This window comes from Saimiri boliviensis, chromosome 21, assembly GCF_048565385.1.
Source record: "Saimiri boliviensis isolate mSaiBol1 chromosome 21, mSaiBol1.pri, whole genome shotgun sequence".
NCBI lineage: Eukaryota > Metazoa > Chordata > Mammalia > Primates > Cebidae > Saimiri > Saimiri boliviensis.
In genome coordinates this window covers 17,149,450-17,172,019 of record NC_133469.1, presented here as the reverse complement: position 1 = coordinate 17,172,019, position 22,570 = coordinate 17,149,450, and the positions used below count along the sequence as shown (strand labels likewise).

Here is a 22,570-nt window from a genome sequence, read left to right as displayed (position 1 = left end):
ATGTGCGCCTGTAATCCTGGCTACTCTGAAGGCGAAGGCATGAGAATTGCTCGAGAGTCTGTGAGGTGGAGGTTGCCATGAGTCACGATCGCGCCACTGTACCCCAGCCTGGGCGACACAGCGAGACTCCATCTCAAAAACAAACAAGAAAAGAAAAAACAAAGAAAGAAAATAAAAAGGAGTGTGAGCAGAGAGAGAAACTTAGATATATTAATTATCTCTACTCCTAAAATAAGCATTTTCTTCTCCCAACAAACTCACAAAGAAAATGTGGGAGAGTCTACTGGTTGTCTATCCAGAGAGCTACTCTTCATATTCCCTACTGAGAAGGCTGAAAACACACAGACACTGAGACACACACAGAAACACATACGCAGGCAAAGACACAAAGAATCTTCACTTTCTCAGTCCTCTCTGAAGACAGGTCATGAGCCTGAGACACCACCCTGGCCAATGTACCTGAAGCAAAGTGTCCTGGGACATCTAGAGAAGATTCCCTCTTTGCAAGTGACAGACGGTGCATAAGAGAATAAGGTTGCCTCCCCTCTCCCCATCTACAGTCCTGTACGCAATTAACCATGAGGAACCCATGAAAATTTCCAAGATAACAACCACCACTCTTCGAACTGCCAACCTATGTGCTTCTTGATATTTGAGACAAAATTAGTAGATTTTAAAGGGTATTTTGCTAAGGTTATTTCCAAAAAAACAAAAGAAACGACTTGCAACCAAAAGCTTTTTAAGTGACATTAGATCTCAACATAAAAGATCAGGAAACTGACCACACAGGTATGCAGGGAGGAATCTCTGTGGCTGCAAACAAGGAGACAAAGTGAGTCTTTTATAACCTCCCCCCATTATGCTACTTCACATGTTCCCAAAAGACACCTCCAAGATGACCTAAGTAAACAGGGTGGGTACTGAAATGCACAGAGACTCTAGAAGTTTGTGGGTGGTCTTCTACCTGGATTATCACGTGCAAGCCCTTCTCACAGGAACAGCGGCACCCACGACAGTCAGAAGCCATAGGCAGGTGAGCCGAACCCGACAGTCTGCTGTGCTCTTACGGCTGTGAATATGCCATGCTCCCCACAAACGGGGAGAACAAGGTTTCGATTTCCATTACCTGTCTCTCTGAAGTCACTACCTTCTCTTTACTTCCTTCCCTCTGTTCCTTTCAAAGTCTAGAGAAAAATATTTTTTAGAACTGTGCTACTACAGAAATTGTGTAAAATGCAATGAAAACAAAAAAAACCGGGAATACCGGTACCCAGAGATAACATATCAACCCTATCATATGTTCTGCCTTTGTAAATAATTATGTAACTATACAGAAAACTTTAAACTTTGAAGAGAAGTAGTTTTGTGTCTTATTTTCAACTTAATATTACATCACGACTATTTCCTTTTTCCATCTATTCAAGCAACATTCAACATTGCTATTAAATCAATAAAATGTTATTTAAAATGATTTGAAAAAGCTTCAACTATCTTATTTCAAAGATGCACCATAATTTACCTACTGTTTCATGCATGCTGGGATTTAGGTTGTGTCTAAGGTTTACTACTGCAAACAAACACCACCACGATGAAAATCCTTTGATTCTACCTTTAATTCCTTGGGGCCAAGAATTTCTGCACCACAGAACCTGGATATAATTTTTAAGAACCTTGATAGATATTGCCAAAATATCACAAAAAGGGTATCCTGATGTTCATTTACAATAGACAATTTAAGGAGGGTTGGTACTCATGTATACTCATCAATAGAAATATTTAAAGACTCCCATATACATATAAAAATCTTATTTTCCTCCTTTGAATATATTTATAGTTTTTTTTTTTTTACCATTTGCATTTTTTTGCGAGTTCCCTCATTCTTATCTTTTACCCATTTTTTTGTGGGTCTGTTATTTCCTATTTATCTCTAACAGCTTTTTATGTATTACATGCTATATCTGTTTCAAGCACATGTTTCCAATTTATCACTTGTTCTTTAATTTTGTTTCAGTTTATTCAAAATTTTCCCCTTGATTTTTTTCCATTGTAATTAATCAAATCTACTGGAATTTTGAGATTTTTTATTTTTATTTTTTCATTTTCCTTGGGCACATAAAAACCTTCCTCACCCTTAGACCAACATTTTCATATTCTTCTAGTTTTGGTTATGTTTCTGTGTTTAAACTGAAGCCTTTGATCCATACATAATTTATTTTTTCTATCTGGTGATACCCTATATTTGATAATTTCTCAAATGCTCAATGACATTAATGCCTTTTGTGGCATAATTCATTTATTCTCTACAGGTTGGAAATTCTTCCTTGAGCAAGAGACCATGGATACCCAGAACATAAGTTATTGGCCTTCCCTTTTAATGTTCACAGCAGATAAAATATCTGTTACTGGGATTCCTCCTTGCTGAATGGAACAGCCTCAAAATCACTACCAAGACACTTTCATTCAAACTACCTAGTTAGAGCCAATTAGGAACAAACACATGCTAAGAATCGGGAAGCAGAAGAGCAGATGGGTGCATCCATGTAGACTCCACTGTGGTGGACACGTGAGACATACAACCAATACCCATGCATCCAAGGTATTTAACACGTACACGAGATCAACGTCATAAAGAATGAAGCACAGGTGGCAAGATACAGGTTCCCCTATAGAAGGGGAGCCCGACTTTGAACAGAATGGTGAGACCAGAACACTTTCCTTGAGATGTTAACTGAGCTCTAGAAGACAGACAGGGAGATTTCTATTTCAGGCAACTTAGTGAACTAGATAACCTCAAAACCCTCACATGGTAACAATCTGAAAAGTTAACAAGTAAAGTGTGTGTGCATAAAACTTGAGTTGGCATGAAAGCGAAACTACAAAAATGACGAGCAAGTCCAAGTTGGCAAATTAGAATATATGTAATTCCTGAAACTCAGTATTGCTTTGAAGGGAACGGCTCTTGAACTTCTGCTTTCACTGCTTTGAGGGCACAGGAGGGAGAAGATGAGGCCCATGGACCTGGCTTAAGAGGGGGTCAGAGAGAGAACCTTTGCATGAAGTTAGGATCCCAAATCCTACACTCTCAGCATAAAGGTGATTTAGAGACAGACTCTCCCACACAGAAGGGAGGGACAGGATGCACACTGATTTTTATCTGGATGAAGGCTGAAGTGGGGGTGGGGCGCCTTCCCTGAGAATTAGCATCCTAAAGTAGGATCACACAGTGATGTGTTATCTGGATGCAAGCTACCTGGCATCTGACAGACCTCAAATGCAGAATTTAATTCAAAGTGATCAGGACTGGCAGCGCCTCAGGCAAATGGCAGCAATAAACGCAAATCTTCTCTGAGGCAAAGGCAACAGAACACCGCCAGGCTTTCATAAATCGGCATGGAATTTCACACAGAGTCCAGCTGTAGTGAGTGAGGAGGGAAGGCGGGGGCCCAGGGCCAGGCTGAAGGGCTCAGTTCCTGTTTCCTCCACTCTACAGCTAAGAAGTCTTGGTCTAGCTGCTTGACTCTCCGCTTCCTCCTCTGAAAAGATGATCACAGCACGAATTTCAAGGGTCCGTCACGGGATTTCAATGAGATAATCAACACTACATGTTTAATACTATGTCTGATACAAAATAAGTGGCCAGTCAATGTCGGCTATTATTGATTCTGATTTCACGTTTTCCAAATTTATTTTGTTGTATATCAACTTATTCATTGTTTTGCTTATTAACATTTCCTCCACAGTTCATTATTAAATTTACCAGAGGTTTGCTGTCTTCTTGTATATGGAAAATAATTAAAAATTAATCTAATTTTATTTAATAAAAATTAGTATTTGTTTAGGTTTCTGTTTATTATTTTCCTTACTTCACAGACTTCTGCTATGAACTCCACTTCCCTTCTGCTTTCCTTAGGGACACACCAGTGTTCATATTTCAGTTACCGAATGAAATGTAAGATTCATTTATCATCATCTTTGTTTTTGAATAATGAAAGAAGTGGAGGCTATTAAAGTATCTCCAATGGCAGCTTTGGGCACATTCCACAAACTTTACTGTGCAACGTGCCTCTTCTGCTGCTACCACAACAGGCTACACTTTTAGTTTTTATTTCCTTTTCGATTAAATAGCATTTAGGAAAATTCTTTATCCTCTCCTAGTTCCCAAGTAGTTTGTATCTCCAATTTAAAAGTTTGTTTCTAATACAGAGTTTCCCTATACTGTGGTCAGGGGCAGGGCCTGTGTAATTTTTGTGGTTTGGAATTTAATTAGGTTTTCTTGGGCCATAGTATGCTATCATTTGTGTAGTTTCTTTGATAAACATATAAAAACTCATTTTTATTCCACATGATAGGCAGTTTGATAACTGCTGATACTATGTTTTAAAAGTCATTTCTGTCATTATTAACAAGATGACTCACCTTTCTTTTCTGTGGCTGGAGCTCTCCCAAAAATACACTTCCTATCAAGTTTTGCTTTTTGCTTAGTATATTTAGAAGTTTTCTACTTGGAAAATAACTTGGCTATTATATCCTCTTATGAGTATTATCAATTTAAAATTATTAATTTTACCTAATTAAATATATCTTATTACATTTGAGTTTGTCTAAAATTAGCATATACTATATTGTTATTTACCTGAGAATTAAAGTTGTTATCCAGTAAAGAAAGAATTTCATGCATTTACATTTATTAAATTGATGCTTGATTTTACTTCTGTAATAGTGTTCATATGCATTTTTTAGCTTTTAGAAGAAAAATTTACATCATCACAATTCACAGCAATCACTTTATAAAAGAATTCAATCACCCTCAAAAATTCCATAGTACCCCTTTCTGGGTAATCCCCACACCACCACCCTCTGGCTCCTATTAACTTTGTCTTGCTTTCAAGAATGTCATATAAATGGAATCATTTAACAAGTAGTCTTTTGGTCTGGCTTTCTTTCACTTAGCATACAACCCTTCCATCGGTGTTACTGTGATGTGGCATCAGTTCATGCCTTTTCATTGCTGAGATATACCACAGTTGTTTATCAATTCTTCAGCCGATGGACGATCAACTCCTCCCCCTTTTTTTTCCCCAGAGTCTTGCTCTGTTGCCAAGGCTGGAATACAGTGGCATGATCTCAGCTCACTGAAACCTCCATCTCCCAGGTTCGAGCAATTCTCCTGTCTCAGCCTCCCAAGTAGCTGGGATTACAGGTGTGTGTGCCACCACACCTGGTTAATTTTTGTATTTTTAGTAGAGACACAGTTTCACCACATTGGTCAGGCTAGTCTCAAACTCCTGACCTCAGGTGATCCACCCACCTCACCTCCCAAAGTGCTGAAATTACAGGCGTGACCCACCGTGCCCAACTGGACGATGAAGTCCTATGAATAAAGCTGCCATGAATATTCACATACAAGTTTTTCAGTACACATATGTTTTATTTCTCTTGGTTGAACATCTAAGAGTGGAACCTCTAGGTGATATTGTGAGGATATGCTTAACTTTTTTAGAAGCTGCCAAACTGTTTTCTGAAGTGGTATTCCATTTTACACTTCCATCAGTGACATCAGAGAGTTGCAGCTGTTCCACGTCCTCACCAACACTTTGTATTATAAGTCATTTTAATCGTAGCCATTGTAGTGGTTGTGAAGTGTCTGCCTGTTTATAATACCTTTTCATTCTTGAATATTCACTTTGATTACTTTTTTGGATAGCTTGCAAATAAGGTATAGTTACTTCAAGAACAATACACTTGTGTATATTTCTTTTTCTGTTTTTAAAAAAAAATTTTAAATCTATTTATTTGAGACCAGGTTATGAGACTGGCTAATTTTTGTATATTCCTGGGAGACATGTGGTTTCACCATGTTGCCCAGGCTGGCCTCGAACTCCTGGACTCAAGCAATCTACCCACCTGCGCCTCCCAAAGTGCTGGCATTACAGGCATGAGCCACTGCACCTGGCCTACTGCTGTGCATTTTCTGAGTTCCTGCACAGCATTTCATTTTTTCTGTTGCCTTAAAGCATCAGAGAACTTGGTTGGTATTCTTGGGTCTCTATTTTGCTCAAAACTGCAGACATTTTATTTGGACACTTACTGTTATAGTGTGAAAGCTGAGGTGGGATGTTTATTCTTTTAAGACAATAACCTTGTCTCCACCCTCTGCCCTGGTATTAATTACCATGTAGTGTTAGAAGCCAAACTCCATACCTTGTCCACAGCCATCAACAACCATATGTGCCTACTGAGCACTTGAAATATGCCCTGTCCAAAGCGAGATGTTCAGAATATACACCAGATTTCAAAGACTTAATATTTACAATCTGTAAAATATATCAACAATTCTTAAACTACTGATCACAGGCTGAAATGATACCATTTTGGATAAAAATAACTAAATAAGATGTATTATTAAAATTTATTTCACTGGTTCCAATTTGCTTTTCAAAATATGACTACTGGAAAATTAAAAATCGCACAGATGACTTGCCATTATATTTTCATCGGACAGTGCTGCTCAAAAGTCAGACTACCCAAATTCACATTTTGGTTCCACAATGCATCAGCTGAGTAATCTGAACAAGTCTCTCCTATGCTTCAGTTTCCTCGCCAGGAAGTAGTAGGGATAAAAGAAGATTATGCAGGTTAAGCATATTAGGCTGGCACATAATCAACTATTATTAATGAGAATTATTAATCCTAAAAGAAGGATTTTGTTTTAATCCTTGTAATTCAAATATTTTTCTAGGGTGTCCACTAATGTGGGCAATTTATCACTGACTTTATCTGGATCGTAAAGGCTCCTTTTGATCTGCATATATATACAACTCTTTTTGGTGCCTGACAATTCTCCTTCAGTTTCATCATCCTAGGGATAAAGCAGCCAACACCCCAGCCCTTGCAGTGCCTGGAGCCCACAGTTTTCATTAACTTTTTCCAACATCAGCTCAGCTCAGCTACTCAATCCCAAGCTAACATGCCAAAAACCAACCCCCAAAAAACAAATCTGTAACCTCTCACTCCTTAAATCTAGCCTTTTATCCTTTCATAACATTTGGACAAAGACCCCGAGTTCAGTGCAAACACTTTCTAACCTCATCCTAATTTCCAGTTCACCATGCCCATCACTTTCTCATTATTTGTCAAACATATCTAGTCTATCTTTTTTTGATCCAAACTCCATCACTATAACCACACTCTTGAATCGATAAAGTGTTTGTTATTATTATTATTATTATTATTATTTTTAGATAGAGTTTTGCTTGTAGCCCAGCTTAGAGTGCAACGACATGATCTCAGCTCACTCCAACCTCCGCCTCCTGGATTCAAGTGATTCTCTTGCCTCGGCCTCCCTAGTACCTGAGATTACAGGCGCTCACCACCACATCCGGCTAATTTTTTACAATTTTAGTAGAGACAGAGCTTCACCATGTTGGCCAGGCTGGTCTCGAACTCCTGACCCTAGGTGGTCCACCTGCCTCAACCTCCCAAAGTGCTGGTATTACAGTCGTGAGCCCCCATGCCCAGATGAAGTTTTTTTAACTCAAGTTTCTGGTAACTAAGATTTGTGGTGAATGAGAACAGCACTGCAGGGAAGGCTCACAAACCAGATTCTGGCATCCATTCCATCCAAATGCTGCTCTCGTTAGCAGCATTTGGTTAATTCTTTTGGCAAATTCCTTGCAAATAAAACAAAATAAAACCCATGTCCTGTCTGTAGCATGAAGCTCTCGGGAGGACCCAACGAAAGGAGGTATATGAAAGCATTTCTTTCTTTTTTATTTTTAATTTTATTTTTTGTGGGTACACAGTAGGTACATATATTTATGGGGTACGTGAGATGTTTTGATATAAATAAAGCATTTCCTTATTAGGTAAATGACGTGTGAAAGAGAAGACCACAATAAATAAGAATGAGAAGAAAACAATGCTCAGGATGAGAAAAAAGGCAAGTTGGGACCCTTAACTGCTTTTTTTTTTTTTTTTTTTTGAGACGGAGTTTCGCTCTTGTTACCCAGGCTGGAGTGCAATGGCGTGATCTCGGCTCACCGCAACCTCCGCCTCCTGGGTTCAGGCAATTCTCCTGCCTCAGCCTCCTGAGTAGCTGGGATTACAGGCACGCGCCACCATGCCCAGCTAATTTTTTTTGGTATTTTTAGTAGAGACGGGGTTTCACCATGTTGACCAGGATGGTCTCGATCTCTCGACCTTGTGATCCACCCGCCTCGGCCTCCCAAAGTGCTGGGATTACAGGCTTGAGCCACCGCGCCCGGCCCCTTAACTGCTTTTAAATGAGTTTAAGACTCTGAGCTCAGACCAACTGCAGCTCAAGGTGGGGCATGTCACATATGTGATCTAGATAAAGTGCTGCAATCTGCAGAACCACAGAAAATGTCTCTGTCTATGGGATGGAGACACAGTGGTGCACACTGAAGCAAGTCAGCAGCCTGGAAACTGTTCATAACACAAGCAGGTCAAATAACATACGTAAGGGTCAATTAGGCTCCCGGCATTGTCATTTGGAGTACAGTTTAAGAAACGGAGTGGTGATTACTGAAAAGAGAGGACCCAGTAGATATGTCACGTCTTCAAATAACTGGTTGACCCACACTATGTAGCTCAACACATAGAAGTTGGGCATTTATTGGAGGCCAAGATTGGCCAGATTTTGTCCTATGGGCTGGGCATGGAGATAAAAGTCACAAATCTTGCCCTCTAGGTCCCCCCTCTGACCCCACCATCTAGTAGAAAAGGCAGATGAGGGAACAGACAAACGGTACACAGGCTCGCACTTGATCTTCATTAATGCTCAGGTGGACCAATGAGGAGAATGACAACCATGAAGATTTCAGTAAAGCATAAGGCGAACACTTCTAACAGAGTTTCTAGGAATGGAACAGCGTCCTCTGGGAGGCAATGATCTCTTATCTCTGGAAATATTCAAAAGCAGAAGACTAATGACCATTTGTATAGAATATTACAGAAGAAAGTGGAAGGTTATGCTAGATGACTGCGAAGTTCCTTTCTAATTAAGATTCTATGCTTCTCAAAAGGGGACAAGACCCATTCATTAGAAGACTGTTAAAGAAAAAATCTGCCTGTGTAAAAAGTTAATTGAATGAACGACATAAAAGGATTATTTTCTAATGCAGATTAGAGCTTCCATTCATTGTCTAAAATTTTCCGTGTCCCATACTGAACAATCAAACATCAGTCTTATAAATACACAAAGGTATGCTCTCAAGTGCATTGCGCTTTTCCATGTCCATTCTGTGATCTTGCCCTCATTGTGTGAGAGAAAAACCCGTGACAGAGGCCAGAGGTGCATTACTGACCTTACAGAACCAGCCTTCCTATTCAGAAACCACACAGACAATCCAAGCACCAATAAAACAATAAAGAAAATGGGAAAGTGGTAATTTTTCCAGACCTGCACATAGTATTTAACCTCCGCCACCCTGCCTAATAACACAGGACCACAAAAGAAAGAAGAAACGAGCATAAATCCATCAACTATTCTAGAAAAAGAAGCCAAAATGTAGACCCTCTGATGAGAGGTCAGCAGTCACTGCTGGAGGAGAAGAAGAAGGTTGACACGGTGGGCTTAGAAAAGACTTAAGAAGTTAATTAGTTGTCTTTACATATATGAAAGGCAGCCACGTTATGAACAAAAAGAAGATTTGTTGAGTGGTTATTATGTGCCAAGCACTGCTTTCCAATACAAGTCCTTATTTAAATGCATTTAATCTTCACCAATAAAGGACAGTCAGAACTATCCATTTTGATAGGCTATTTAGTTCTGTCCACTGCTCTGAGTATCACCACATTATTAGTGAACTGGGGGATTCTGAAGGCCACATACCCCTTACTTCACTTCTCATTTTTCTGCAGGGCAATCCAGAGCAGATAATGCCCTTCTGTGAGACATACCTATGTCTTCTGTCTTTCGTCTGCAGGCTCAGCTTCACTGGAGCTGCTCCAGCCTCATGAGAGCATTTGGTCACATCTGAAGCTCAACCACTGCCAAGTATGGTCCCCGTTAAACTATAAACCAGGCCCAGCAGCCAAAAATCCAGAACCCGTTTTGGGAAAAGGTATATGTTAGAAAGAAACATGTGGTATCTTGGGCAATTCACTTGCCCTTCTTGGCCTAATTCATCCTAAATAAATAAATAAATAAATAAATAAATAAATAAGTATTAAGCCCCCTTCCAACCCTCGAATCCTATGATTTTATGTTCTTTCTGTCTCTCCCGGAAGAAAATGTCCAGTACTCAGGAAGCACAGCTTCCCAGGAAACAGATATGGTAGGCAACAGTTCACCCACCCCCTATATGAGAGGAACAGTAAGTCTGCCTCCCACAGGACTGCAGGGGGGCCGAAAGATTACAGTTATCTAAAGACAACCTCTGCCATCCTCCACACAGTCCAGCACAAAGGCAATTAAGTATGAGTAGGAGGCCAATTTTTAGAGTCCACCATCAATATCTTCTGCAACCACAGTCCTGAATCTCACTTCATCATCTTTCTGATGCTGGTAACAAGCAGGCATCCGGCTTAAGAGAAAAGGAGATAAATTAGGGCTCCTAGCTAGACAGGTGAAACATGAAACAGCCACTGCCCTACCGCTTCCCTTCCTGAGCTTGGGATCATGTGCGCCCCCGTGACGGCATGAGGGTGACTTTCTGGGCCAGCTGGGGCAAGATGAAAGCTGGCAGACATGCAGGGCCTTGTCTGAAAACTGGCAAGACATGTTTTGCTCATTTAAAGCCAACTGCCTAGACTGATGACTGTTAGTTTAGAACAGGATCCTTGGTTGGAAGTGACAGGGCCATCCCCATCCTCAGCAGCATCCTTAGAAGGGCTCTCTTTTATCCCTCACTGAAGTCCCATTCCCAGCAGGCCTTAAATCGAGGGGCCATGCTTCATGTACTGGTTCTTCAGGAACAGCCAGAGAAGGAACCCCCCAAAAGCTCAGAGAGTCCCTGTCTAGAAACAATGACAGTAACGTAGCTGAAACAAGCCACCGAGAGGGAAATATGACATAGGAGAAAGGGCAGAGATCATTAAGACAGACGGTTCTGGATACTCATCCTGGCTCTGCCATGTACCCACTTTGAGATCTGCAGTTAGTTAACACTCCTATGCCTCAGTTCCTTTGTATATACAATGGGAATAACAACCGGAACTCGTCCTTAGAGGTACTGTGAGAAACAGACCATGAGAGAACCATGTAAAACATGAGAAATTGAAGCAAGTGATTCTTAAGCAACAGATGTTAGACCATAGCCTGTGGGACCCAAAATCATGAAAAAGAGGAATTTTGAATTGAAGCACAACTCAACAGTGGTAACCAACAGTCATTCCCCAGGGGCTGTAGCCCATGTCTTTGAACTTCCCTTAAGGCAGGCGTCCCCAAACTATGGCCCGTGGGCCGCATGCAGCCCCCTGAGGCCATTTATCCGGCCCCGCCGCACTTCAGGAAGGGGCACCTCTTTCATTGGTGGTCAGTGAGAGGAGCACAGTATGCGGCGGCCCTCCAACGGTCTGAGGGACAGTGCACTGGTCCCCTGTGTAAAAAGTTTGGGGACGCCTGCCTTAAGGTCTGCACCACATCCAGTCCTCTATCTCGTATCATTTCATTTGGGAAGGGAAAAGTCAAATATCAACATCAGCCCTTGTTAGCAGCCTGATCTGAGGCAAATGCCCTTCAACCCTGCACTTTAAGAATTATCTGTGAGATGGAAGTGAATCACAATTCTCTTTCCAACTCCCAGGGTCTTCATGACAAATGAGTGACAGCATGCATCACTGACAAAGCTCTACGCAAAAGTAAGTTCTCCTCCTCCTCCTCCTGTAGACAGGGGCTGCATGTTTTGAGTGGAGTTCAGAGCAGAGATACCTTCACTCCTGGTAGCCTGTTGGGACCAGGACTTGGAGGCCAGAAACAAATGGCCCATGTAAACATCAGGAAGACCAATGAGCATTTCCCAGACCACAGACATAGGCAGGCCGAGCCATCACCATTTGTAAAATCCCACTAATTGGTCATTGCAGAGAGAAGTATACTGGTCCACTGCGAATTTCCCACAGTTCATTTTTAATCATGTGCCAATCGCTCACAAATTTCATGTTCCCTATTACTTCATTCTCCAGTACTAACAGATATAATAAGGGGCCCACAGGAGCCTTTCTGAGAAATGCCATTTCCAACAGCTGTACAAAGTGATTTCTTGGAGCTGTATCTGGGGAAGCCAACACGTGTGTCTGCTGAGGGTACCGTCTGACATGCTTCCTGAATGCAACTGCAGAACAGAGCACAAGTCCATTTCTCTCCTGTTCTTCCTCCTTCCCTAAGGTAATCTACTAAATGGTGTTGTTCATTTGTTTTCTGAGACGGAGTTTTGCTCTTGTTGCCCAGGATGGAGTGGAATGGTGTGATCTCAGTTCACTGCAACCTCCGTTTCCCGGATTCAAGTGATTCTCCTGCCTCAGCCTCCTGAGTAGCTGGGATTACAGATATGCATCACCACACCTGGCTAATTTTGTATTTCTAATAGAGGCAGGGTTTCACCATGTTGGTCAGGCTGGTCTCAAACTCCCGACCTCAGGTGATCTGCCCACCTCGGTCTCCCAAAGTGCTGGGATTACAGGCGTGAGCCACTGTGCCTGCCTGCATGGTGTTTTAATATGTTTCCCTCCAAATGTACCTGTCATAAAAAGACACTCACCTGTATGAGATTTGCTTTTGGGAGGTGGGCTGATGCAAATGGAGCTGCCTTATTTATGCAACTTTAGGGTGGCTGGTGGGTAAACTCCTCACAGCCCACACAAGCCCCCAGGACACAATAGGCATCAGAAATGTTGTGACCCTGGGCTCCACAGTGATAAAGAAACTTGAATTCCTGGGTCTGACAGTGATAAAGAAACACCTTGCTATTGATTTTATTCTTCTTAGGGACCCAGCTCTAAATTCATTGTGTATCAGTCATTTAGCAAACATCTCTATAAGCCACTCATTTAGCAAGCATCTTTTTAAGTTTTAGCAAACATCTATAAAACTTCCTTTAAAGATGTTTTAGCAAATATCTTTCAAAGCTTCATACCAGGCATTTGGGATACAAAGGTGATGAAAAATGGTCACGACCCTGGCTTGGGAGCTTATAGTATATGACATGTATTAGCTCATCACACAAAGGCACGAAAGGATACCCTCTGTGATGAGTTTACCAAAGAAATGTATGAGACTCTAGGAGAACACAGAACAAAGCAAGCCCTATGAGGTGATAAAGGCAGGGAAGGTTTCCCTGAGTAATGTAACTGTAACAAAAGAATTTGTTATTCATTAGCAATGAGGGAAACGGAGATTGGCAAACAGCTTAGTAAGCAGAAGAAACAACCTGTTCAAAGCTGCCCTGGTAGGAAAGGCACACAGTGATTCTACAGGACTGAAGAGTGAGGAAGGACACAAGTGGTACAGGAACGTCTTGGAAGGAGCCAGGAGCCAGAGTGTGCAGAGATGAGACTCGGTTAAGAATTGTGGCCTTGGCCAGGCACAGTGGCTCAGGCCTATAATTCCAGCACTCTGGGAGACTGAGGTAGGTTCATCACTTGAGATCAGGAGTTCGAGACCAACCTGGCCAATGTGGTGAAACTCCGTGTCTGCTAAAAATACAAAAATCAGCTGGGCCTGGTGGCACGTGCTTGTGGTCCCAGCTACTCTACTCAGGAGGCTGAGGCAGGAGAACTGCTTGAACCCAGGAGGCAGAGGTTGCAGTGAGCTGAGATCACACCACTGCACTCCAGCCTGGGGGACAGAGCAAGACTCCTTCTAAAAAACAAAAAAAAAAAAAAACAAAAAATAAAAAAACAAAACAAAACTGTGGCCTTTATCTCAGAGCAGTAGGAAACCAGGGAAGGTTTTACCCAGGGGAAAAGAATAGCATGACTGTGCTTGCTTTTGGACAGCTGACTTTTGCTAATGAGAGAAGAGATGTAAGGGAGGAGAGGTGAGCAGTGGAGGGAAGAGACTAGTCTCAAAAACACTTGCCACTGTGATGGGAAAAGATCACAAAGCGCGGACTAGGTAGGTGCAGGGGGGTGAAGCTACGCCAGACTGTGATGTGGTCACACCCAGGGCAAGAGAAAAGAATAAAGATGAGCTCTCAGTTTCAGATCAGCAACTGAGCAGATGGCAGTACCACAGCAGGGGTGCTTGTCAGGCTGGTGGAGGGGGCAGATCACGGATTTGGGTTTACTGATCTGGGTTATATATAAAGTAATACACAGACAAACAGATCATGGAGTCAGACAGTTACGGTTTTCATCTGGCTTTACCACGTATCCTTGTTACCATTATTATCAGGAAAAATTACATGTTATAAACACTTTCATACTCACTGTCGTAATGGACAACAGTCTCATGGGATTCAGGAATGTGAGAAAGACAGGCGATTAATCGGTAGGGGAATAAAAAGCAGTTGTCAGGAAACTTCGATGAAGTCCTCAGTAGTAGAGATCAGGTTAGAGAGCGGGACTCTAGAGAAGGTATTCTTTTGAACATACCAGATCGTATTTTCTAAACTATCATTTTTTAAGCAATAAAGAATTCATTTCAGATCTATTAAAAAAAAAGCCAGTATATAAAATAAGAGACAATTGGTCTCCCTGGATTAAAGTGGGCATGACAGAGTCAGAATATCAGCGTTTCCTCCCCTTCTCTCCTTTCATCCAAGCCTCATGGAAGGGGCTTCCAGGAGCGAATTCCAGTCCATGGAACCTTACTCCTTCAACTTCTTAGCTCTTGATGGATTTCACAACAGGTCACACCACCGAGCGCATTTTAAGTCATTCTGGCCTTGGCTGCAAGTGGAGTGGAGCATTTTGAAGAACGGCCATGCTGCACACACTGTGCCATCTTACTTCACCCCTTCCTTGGTGGCTGACTTAGTCCCCGGCCACCTGAGAGCTGACACAACCAAGGTTCAAAACCAGTGAGAGAATTCTTTGGCGGTAAACCAGGATTTGAACTTGGGTTTTCCCCCCAATCACTTTGTATTTTCTTTTTCTTTTTCCCTTTTTTTAAGAGAAAAAAAAATGATACACTCATTTAGCTGTGATCTTACCACTATGATACAATCATAGCTCACTGCAGTCTCGAATTCCCGGGTTCAAGTGATTCCCGTCTCAGCCTCCAGAGTAGCTTTGACTACAGGTGTGTGCCACCAGACTCGGCTAATTTTTAAAATTTTCTGTAGAGATGAGTTGGCGGGGGGGTGGGGGGGGTGGGTGGTCGCACTATGTCACCCAGGCTGGTCTCAAACTCCTGGGCTCAAGTGATCCTTTCCACCTCAGCCTCCTAAAGTGCTGGGATTACAGGCATGAGGCACTATATCCAACCCACTTTGGTTGATGTTTTCTTACGAAGTAAAGGGTGCAGGCTCACGGGGGATATGGCACTGAACTACTTCCAAAAGAAAGGCAAACGGTGAACACAGTGGCAGAGGCATCCCTCTGAACCAGCTGCTGCTCCTTCTCCCGTTGCTTTTCCCCATGGTGTTGGCGCCGAGACCCCGGGAGACAGAGTGGCTTGCTTTCACCTTAATTAGCGCAGTAATTTGCTAAATTTTGTTTTTCCCTTTTTAAGAGTGTTAATCAATTTTAGCTCAGAATACATTGGAATGGCACGCACATTACCACGACAATCCCCAGATGCTAAATTCTCAACATCTCCGTCAACCTTGGAGCCTGAAATATGTGAAAATCAGAAACTCTGGCCGGCGTGTCAGGGATCTATTAAAAATGTTATGGCTCTAAAATGAAAGGATAATGGGTTTATGAGGTTTGGAACAGGCAATTTGCCACAATCAACCTCATGCTTAGGTGTTGAGTCCTTCTCCCAAGGTGAGTGGAGACAGAACATCAGTGTATTTCTCTAATTACAGCAATTTGTTAAATCCACAAGCATTAGGGGGTACCTACTATGCACCAGAAATACAGAAAAGAATAAGGTGTGCCTCCTCCCCTCCTACCCCATTAAGAAGTGTTCGACAGGCCGAAAAGCAAACAAAAAATGTCTTCCTCTTTCCTGTGGAAGCGGGGTGGTTTCTAAGATGAGTCGGCACTGCAGCGGAACAGGATGAACAAGAGTTGTGACAAGATAGGTGGGAAGGGTATACCAGATGGAAGGAACAGAATAAGCCAAGACTCCAACACAGAAGAGGAGGCAATGAGAACCAGAGGTGTGCTCTACTATTCAGAGTGCAAGGAATAGCAAAAGGGTTCCAGGAATGTCAAGGGACAAGACCAGAAGTAGAATCGACAGCCAGAACATACAGGACTTCTTAGTCGAACCGTGGACCTCAATCACGACGCAAGCAAAACGGCACCATGAGAAAGTTGTACGGGGATGAGATGACCAATTTCATTTGGTTGATACCCCTCCAGCCTGACATAACCTTTAATATTTATTCAGTAGTGTCTTCTTAGAGCACATTCAAATATATTCTCTCATTTGAGCCTCTTCATTACCACCATGAGGTTGGTATTTCATCTACCTTTTCTACTAATGAGAAAACAGGTCCAGCAGAGGTAGATAGTTTTCTTTCTGTCTTTTGACCAGTAATTCACAATACGCAAATTTAAAGCCAAGCCCGTGGGGGTGTGAGTTTCACATTTACTTCATTGGGTAATAGAACTCTCTAGATGACAGCTACGATAGACCACTTTCAGATTATACACCAATGGTCTCCAGCGCCTCCAGAAAGTCTTGGTGGTCAAAACTCACAGACTAAGGTGGATTCTGTGCAAACAAAGTGGTTACTTTAATAAAACCAGATTCTGGTGGCAAACAGCCTCATTACGCCCTAGACATTTCCAGGAGCTGAGATTTCTGGCATTGCTAAAGTCTACTAAGCCACATGCAGTAATATTTCCAGCTAGAGGAGATCACGGAGGTGCCTCCCCTCCCGCCCCTACCTTGAGCTCGTCTGCGTTGTAGAAGTCCACACGCACGGCGGGCACCATCCAGGTCTGGAAGAGCGTGGCCAGGATCTGCTCCGCAATGGAGTCAGCAATGAGGTGGAAGTGCAGAGGGTTCCGCCTGCGGGGAGGGGGAGAAGGAAGCGTCAGACGGAGAGGTCGGGCCTTTGAATGACAGCTGCAAAAACACACTCTTGACGGTTCCTGTGGTGGGGCTTGTTTCTAAAAGCAATTGTGAAAGTAAATCTCGCACACCAAACCAGCGCTCACTGGTGAGGCTGTAGGAGCTGAAAAGGAGAGAAGACACCTGACCCATCCTCCGTGTTTCGGAGAAGTGACAACCAACCAGTAATCACTACTGACACCTAACACAGGCCAAACACGATGCCTGTTAGTAGGATACTCATTCTTTTCTCTGAAAGTCTTAAGTAGAGCGGGTGTTGGCTAACCTGTCTATCTGCCACCTGGACATACCAGCCTTAACGCAGAAACCCATCAACATAGGGTAAGTTTTTTAGACTGGCAGCAGGCGGCTGGCCAGAGACTGCTCCCACAGCACAGTAGGGCAAGTTACATCTTCTGCTTCTTCCCCTCCAAAAAAAAAAAAAAAAACCACCCCCAAATCCAGGTTTTAAGATGGAGTCATTCAGAGCTCCCTTCACCCAGGAGCAGCTTGATCTCACTTACAGTATTTCTCTAGAGAAAGCCTTGGTGGTCAGAACACAGACGGAAGTGGATTCTGTGCTAACCAAGTGGTTACCTTAATACTTCTGATAATAAAATCAGATTCTGGTGGCGAATGACCTCATTATGCCCTGAACACTTTCAGTTAGGAGCTGAGATTTCTGACGCTGCTTTTCCTGAGACAGCACCCAAAATACAGAGCATTACGCAAGGGCAAAACTTCGGAGTTAACCCAGTTCGGAAATCTGTAAGCGGGAATCTTGAGCATGTCACTTACCCCTCTTCACTCTATTTCTACATTCTGGAAAATGTAGCGAAAACCTTCTCAGAGGGCTGCTATGTTGATTAAACAAGGTAGTTAAGTGCAAGATATGACACATCAAAAATAAACACGGGGTAGTAATCAACAGCAGATGCACCCTAATGAGGAACTGACTACACACAAAGCACTAGGCCGGTCAAGAAGAACTACTAGCATAAACACTATTGTGCTACTAAAACTAATGACATAAAGCATAACGCCATGAATGAGTACCGACTAGAAATAAAGCCCTGTGGGAAATACAAAGATGAGAATGACCCGGCCCACTGACCTCGAAGAGCTCACACTGCTCAGACACAGAGGAGCCGCAGTTAAATATAAGCAGGAGGCAGAATGTGATAAGGACCACAGAAGCACACACAGTTCCACGGGAGTAAAGCAGCAGCCAATTCTGACAGGGTCAGAAGGACAAGTAAGAGGAGAGGGAAGCAGTGCCCTAAAGGGATAAGCAGGACTTTGACAGAAGGCAGAGGGGATGCCATCCCAGGAGAGCAACAGGTGACAAAGGCTGGGCCCAGGGTGTATTGGGAGTGGGGTGGGGGTGAGGAACTTAGCAGGCCCCAGGGTTGGAGCAGAGAAGGAGGGACATGAGAATGCTATGGATGTTTAATTAAACAATCTGGACTCCAGGGAGGTGTCGGGCACAGGACAACTGGCCTTTTAGCTCTCAGCCATCTGCATGACCACTCCCTAGCCCTGCCGTATGTTCCAGACCATCTTTCAGTTTCCCACCCCCCACCCCGTGCTCACTCTCCACCCTGGACCTTACCATATATCGCATGCTCCACAGGAGACGGTCCCGCAGTTGCTCATTCAATAAATCCTTACTGAGCACACCCGATTTGTCAGGTGATAAGCTGGATGCTGGGGACACAGTGGTGAGTCAGACGCACCCAAACTGTCCCTGCTGTCCTGGAGCTCACAGTCTTACCCACCCTTCACCTCCATGTTCAGCACTTGGTTGTCTCAGTCTGCCTTAGGGCTGCCACCGTTTGCTCCAAGAATCCTTTCCTAACTCCTCATGTCTAGGTCAGGGGCCCTTTCTAACTGTTATCCCGGCCATACGTACCTGCCTACTCATCCTCACGTAGTGGTTGCCTGTCTACTTGCCTACAGCCCACCTGTGAGCTCAGCAAGGTCAAGGATCGTATTACATGTGTTCAAATAGACAAACTCCTGATCCACAGCTCAGTGCCCAGAGTAGAGGAGGAGTTTAATATAGGCACTGAATGGACAGAGGGGTGGTGAGTTGTCGACAGATAAGGGGAACAGATGTAGACATGTCACTTAGGAGATCATTAGATGACGTGGATGTGAAATGAGAATCTGATTAAGACCGTGTCGGTTGGTCGCATGGCTCATACCTGTAATTGCAGCACTCCGGGAGACCGAGGCGGGTGGATCACCTGAGGTCAGGAGTTTGAGACTAGCCTGACCAACACGGTGAAACCTCATCTCTACTAAAAATACAAAATTAGCTGGGCATGGTGACGGATGCCTGTAATCCCAGCAACTCAGGAGGCTGAGGCAGGAGAATCACTTGAACCCGGGAGGCGGAGGTTGTGGCAAACCAAGATCATGCCATTGTACTCTAGCCTGGGCAACAAGAGTGAAACTCCATCTCAGAAAAAAAAAGACAGTTTCTATCCCAGAAAGAGCAAAAAGGAAGCTAGAGAATTCAGGAGAACAGATCTGAAATATGAGAAAAACAGAGGAGGAGGAGCAGAAGGCAACACTGAGGGTCCGGGGTGGGTGACAATGGCTCCAGGTCAGGGGATACAACGCGAAAGGCACCTTTAGGGGAGGAGAGTGAGTCTGGGATTGGGCACAACAAGCTGAAGGCAGGGGTGGTAAAGCCAGGGCTGCTGCTGAATGGGTGGGTCTAGACCCGAACAAAGTTGTTATTCAAGTCCAACTGCCATACACATAACATAACAGGTGCATAAGAGTAATAAACTGAATAAATGAATCAAAAAGCAGTCAGCACTGTAGAATTTCCCCATGGGACCTAATACCTGAAGACTGCAAGTTTCTCATAAAATTATCTATACTCATCACGCTCAGGAGAAAGGGGTAGGTCTTCCCTACAGCTTCCCTAAAAGCCCTGTAAGAAGCCGCCACTGGGCCTTAGTAAAGCTTGGTGACATGAAGGGACAACGCTGTGTTTGTCCACTGGCCAGTGACTTACCTGAGGGTCAAGTGAGAGGCAACAGGACAAAGTCACTGGAAAGACAGATGGTCCATTTAGCCCTGAGTGTTTCCAGGACTGCCTCCCAAGGCCACAGCTGCCATAATGGAGTCTTATTAGTGGAGAATGGATAGAGGTAGGCCTATATTAATACAAGTTGCATTTTTTCATCTACACTGGAAGGGCAGCTTAATTTTCGCCATGGGGTGACAATAACAAATGGAGCAAGCGACTTATATCTGCCCTAACACACACACTTCATCTCTGTATCTTTGCTTGTGCTGTTCTCTCTCCGTGTAACACCCTTCCCTGCTTGGAAGCCCCATGAATACCTGTTCATTCTTCAAAATTCCCTTTTAAGTTATCTCCTCCTGGAAATCTTCTTTGAGCCTTTCCTTCTGTCTTTCTCCTGCCAACTTTCATACCTTGTGTGAAAAATGAATCTACCATCTGTAGCAAGGCACTGTGATATGTATTCAAATCGCTGGCTCCTTGTTCCTACTCTAAGACCACTTAGGACAGAAACCATCACTTCATCCCCAACCACAGTATCTGGCAAAGAGCCTGGTGAACAATGGGTCCTCAACAGACCTTCCTGTAACAACAACAACAACAAGCTAATGCCCCTCCTTCTATGTCACTGAAACCACCATCATAGGAGGGCAGAAACAGTCGATGGCACACTCCGTATCAACAGTTTGGGGTTTGGGCTCTGTTCCAGAATGTCTGGGTTGGCATCCCGGCTGCAGTATCTACTGGGTGATTTTAACTAAGTCACTTCATCTCTCAAGGTCTCAATTTCCTCATCCTCAAAGCAGGAATGAGACAATGGGAAGCAAGGAATATGATACTGGATAATTGTCAGGATAAAGTGACATCATAAACATAAAGTGCTCAGTAAAGCACCATCTGATATATGTTAAGATTTCAATATATGTTATCTATTACCAATATTAACTTATGATACTGTGTTTTTTTTCCTCTATTTTTGCATTGCCTTTTCAATGAAGTATTTTGAATTAGTTCTTCCATCCACACACACAAAAATGGGCCGAATGAATAAACATTCAACATAGCACTATTCAGCAGTAACTACCTGTAAGTTACAACAGGGATACAGGTGATGAATGAGCTCCGAGTGCTCTCTTCAGGCAGCTTGGAGAGTCAGAGAAAGACAGAATACAAAAAACGACACCAACATTAGAACATGGATGTGCCGCTATGCTGGGCTGCCACACACAACTGCAGAGCTTGAGACAGCCCACTTCTCAGGGAGCCTCCCGCATACACTCACAGGTAATAAATGTGAAGAATACTCTTCGAGTTAGATAGATGGAGCAGAACCTGCACAACCATACGTGATGATCGTATCAGGAGGAGTACAAAAGGTACGTGGTGGGAAGGGTGAAAGAGATGACATTTTGGTAGCAAATAACCTGTGAGGTTCCCATAAACCATGTGGCAAGTGAAGTGCAGCGCTCAGTGGGTGGAGGCGGAGAAGAAAGGGAGGCATTCAGCAGGAAGTACAGCTGACTCTTGAACACAGGTTTGAACTGCACGGGTCCACTTATGCATGGATTTTTTTCAACAAAACCTGGAATGGGAAACCTATGCATACTGAGGGCTGATTTTTCCCATAGGCAGTAATATAGTTTGGATATTTTTTTCCCATCCAAATCATGTTGAAATGTAATCCCCAGTGTTGGACGTGGGGCCTGATTGGAAGTGTTTGTAGTGAATTTTCTCAAGATCTGGGTTTTTTTTTTAAAAAAAAAAAGAGAGAGAGAGAGAGTGGCACTTCTCCCCACCTTCTCTTGCTCGCACTCTCCTCTTGCATGTGATGTGCCTGCTGCTGCCTCACCTTCTGCCGTAAGTAAACACTCCTTGAGGCCTCCCTAAAAGGCAAGCAGATGCTGGTGCCATGCTTGTACAGCTTGCAGAATGATGAGGGAATTAAACTGTTTTGCTTTATAAATTATCCAGTGACAGGTGTTTATAGTAACGCAAGAACAGGCTAACACAGACAAATTGGTCCAGGAGTGAGATACGGCTATAAACATCTCGCAAGTATGGAAGCAGCTTTGGAACTGGGTAACATATAGGGGCTGAAAGAGTCTGGAGGTCTCAGGAGAAGACAGGAGGAACTTCTTATAGACTGGTTAAATGGCTGTGACCAAAATGTGGATGGTGATAAGGACAGTGACATCCAGGCTGACAAGTTCTCAGATGAAGATGAGGAACTTACTGGGAACTAGATTAAAGGTCACCCTTGATATGCCCTAGCAAAGAACTTGACTGTATCGTGTCCATGTCCTAGAGATCTGTGGAAGTCTTAACCTAAAAGTGACATCCTAGGGTATCTTGTAGAGAAAACTTCTAAGTAACAAAGTGTTCAGATGGAGGAG

The 22,570-nt window shown here is 43.3% G+C and overlaps 1 protein-coding gene across 4 annotated transcripts in view; it reads right to left on the bottom strand.

Annotated features, from left to right (window-relative positions):
• The window catches only part of LARGE1 (LARGE xylosyl- and glucuronyltransferase 1), a 616,984-nt gene that overhangs the window by 302,427 nt on the left and 291,987 nt on the right, over positions 1-22,570 (bottom strand). For all 4 annotated transcript variants that reach the window (XM_074390818.1, XM_039463163.2, XM_074390817.1 and 1 more), the window contains one exon: positions 16,969-17,092. In XM_074390818.1, coding sequence (XP_074246919.1) covers positions 16,969-17,092 — 124 coding nt within the window. The remainder of the gene's footprint in view (positions 1-16,968; positions 17,093-22,570) is intronic.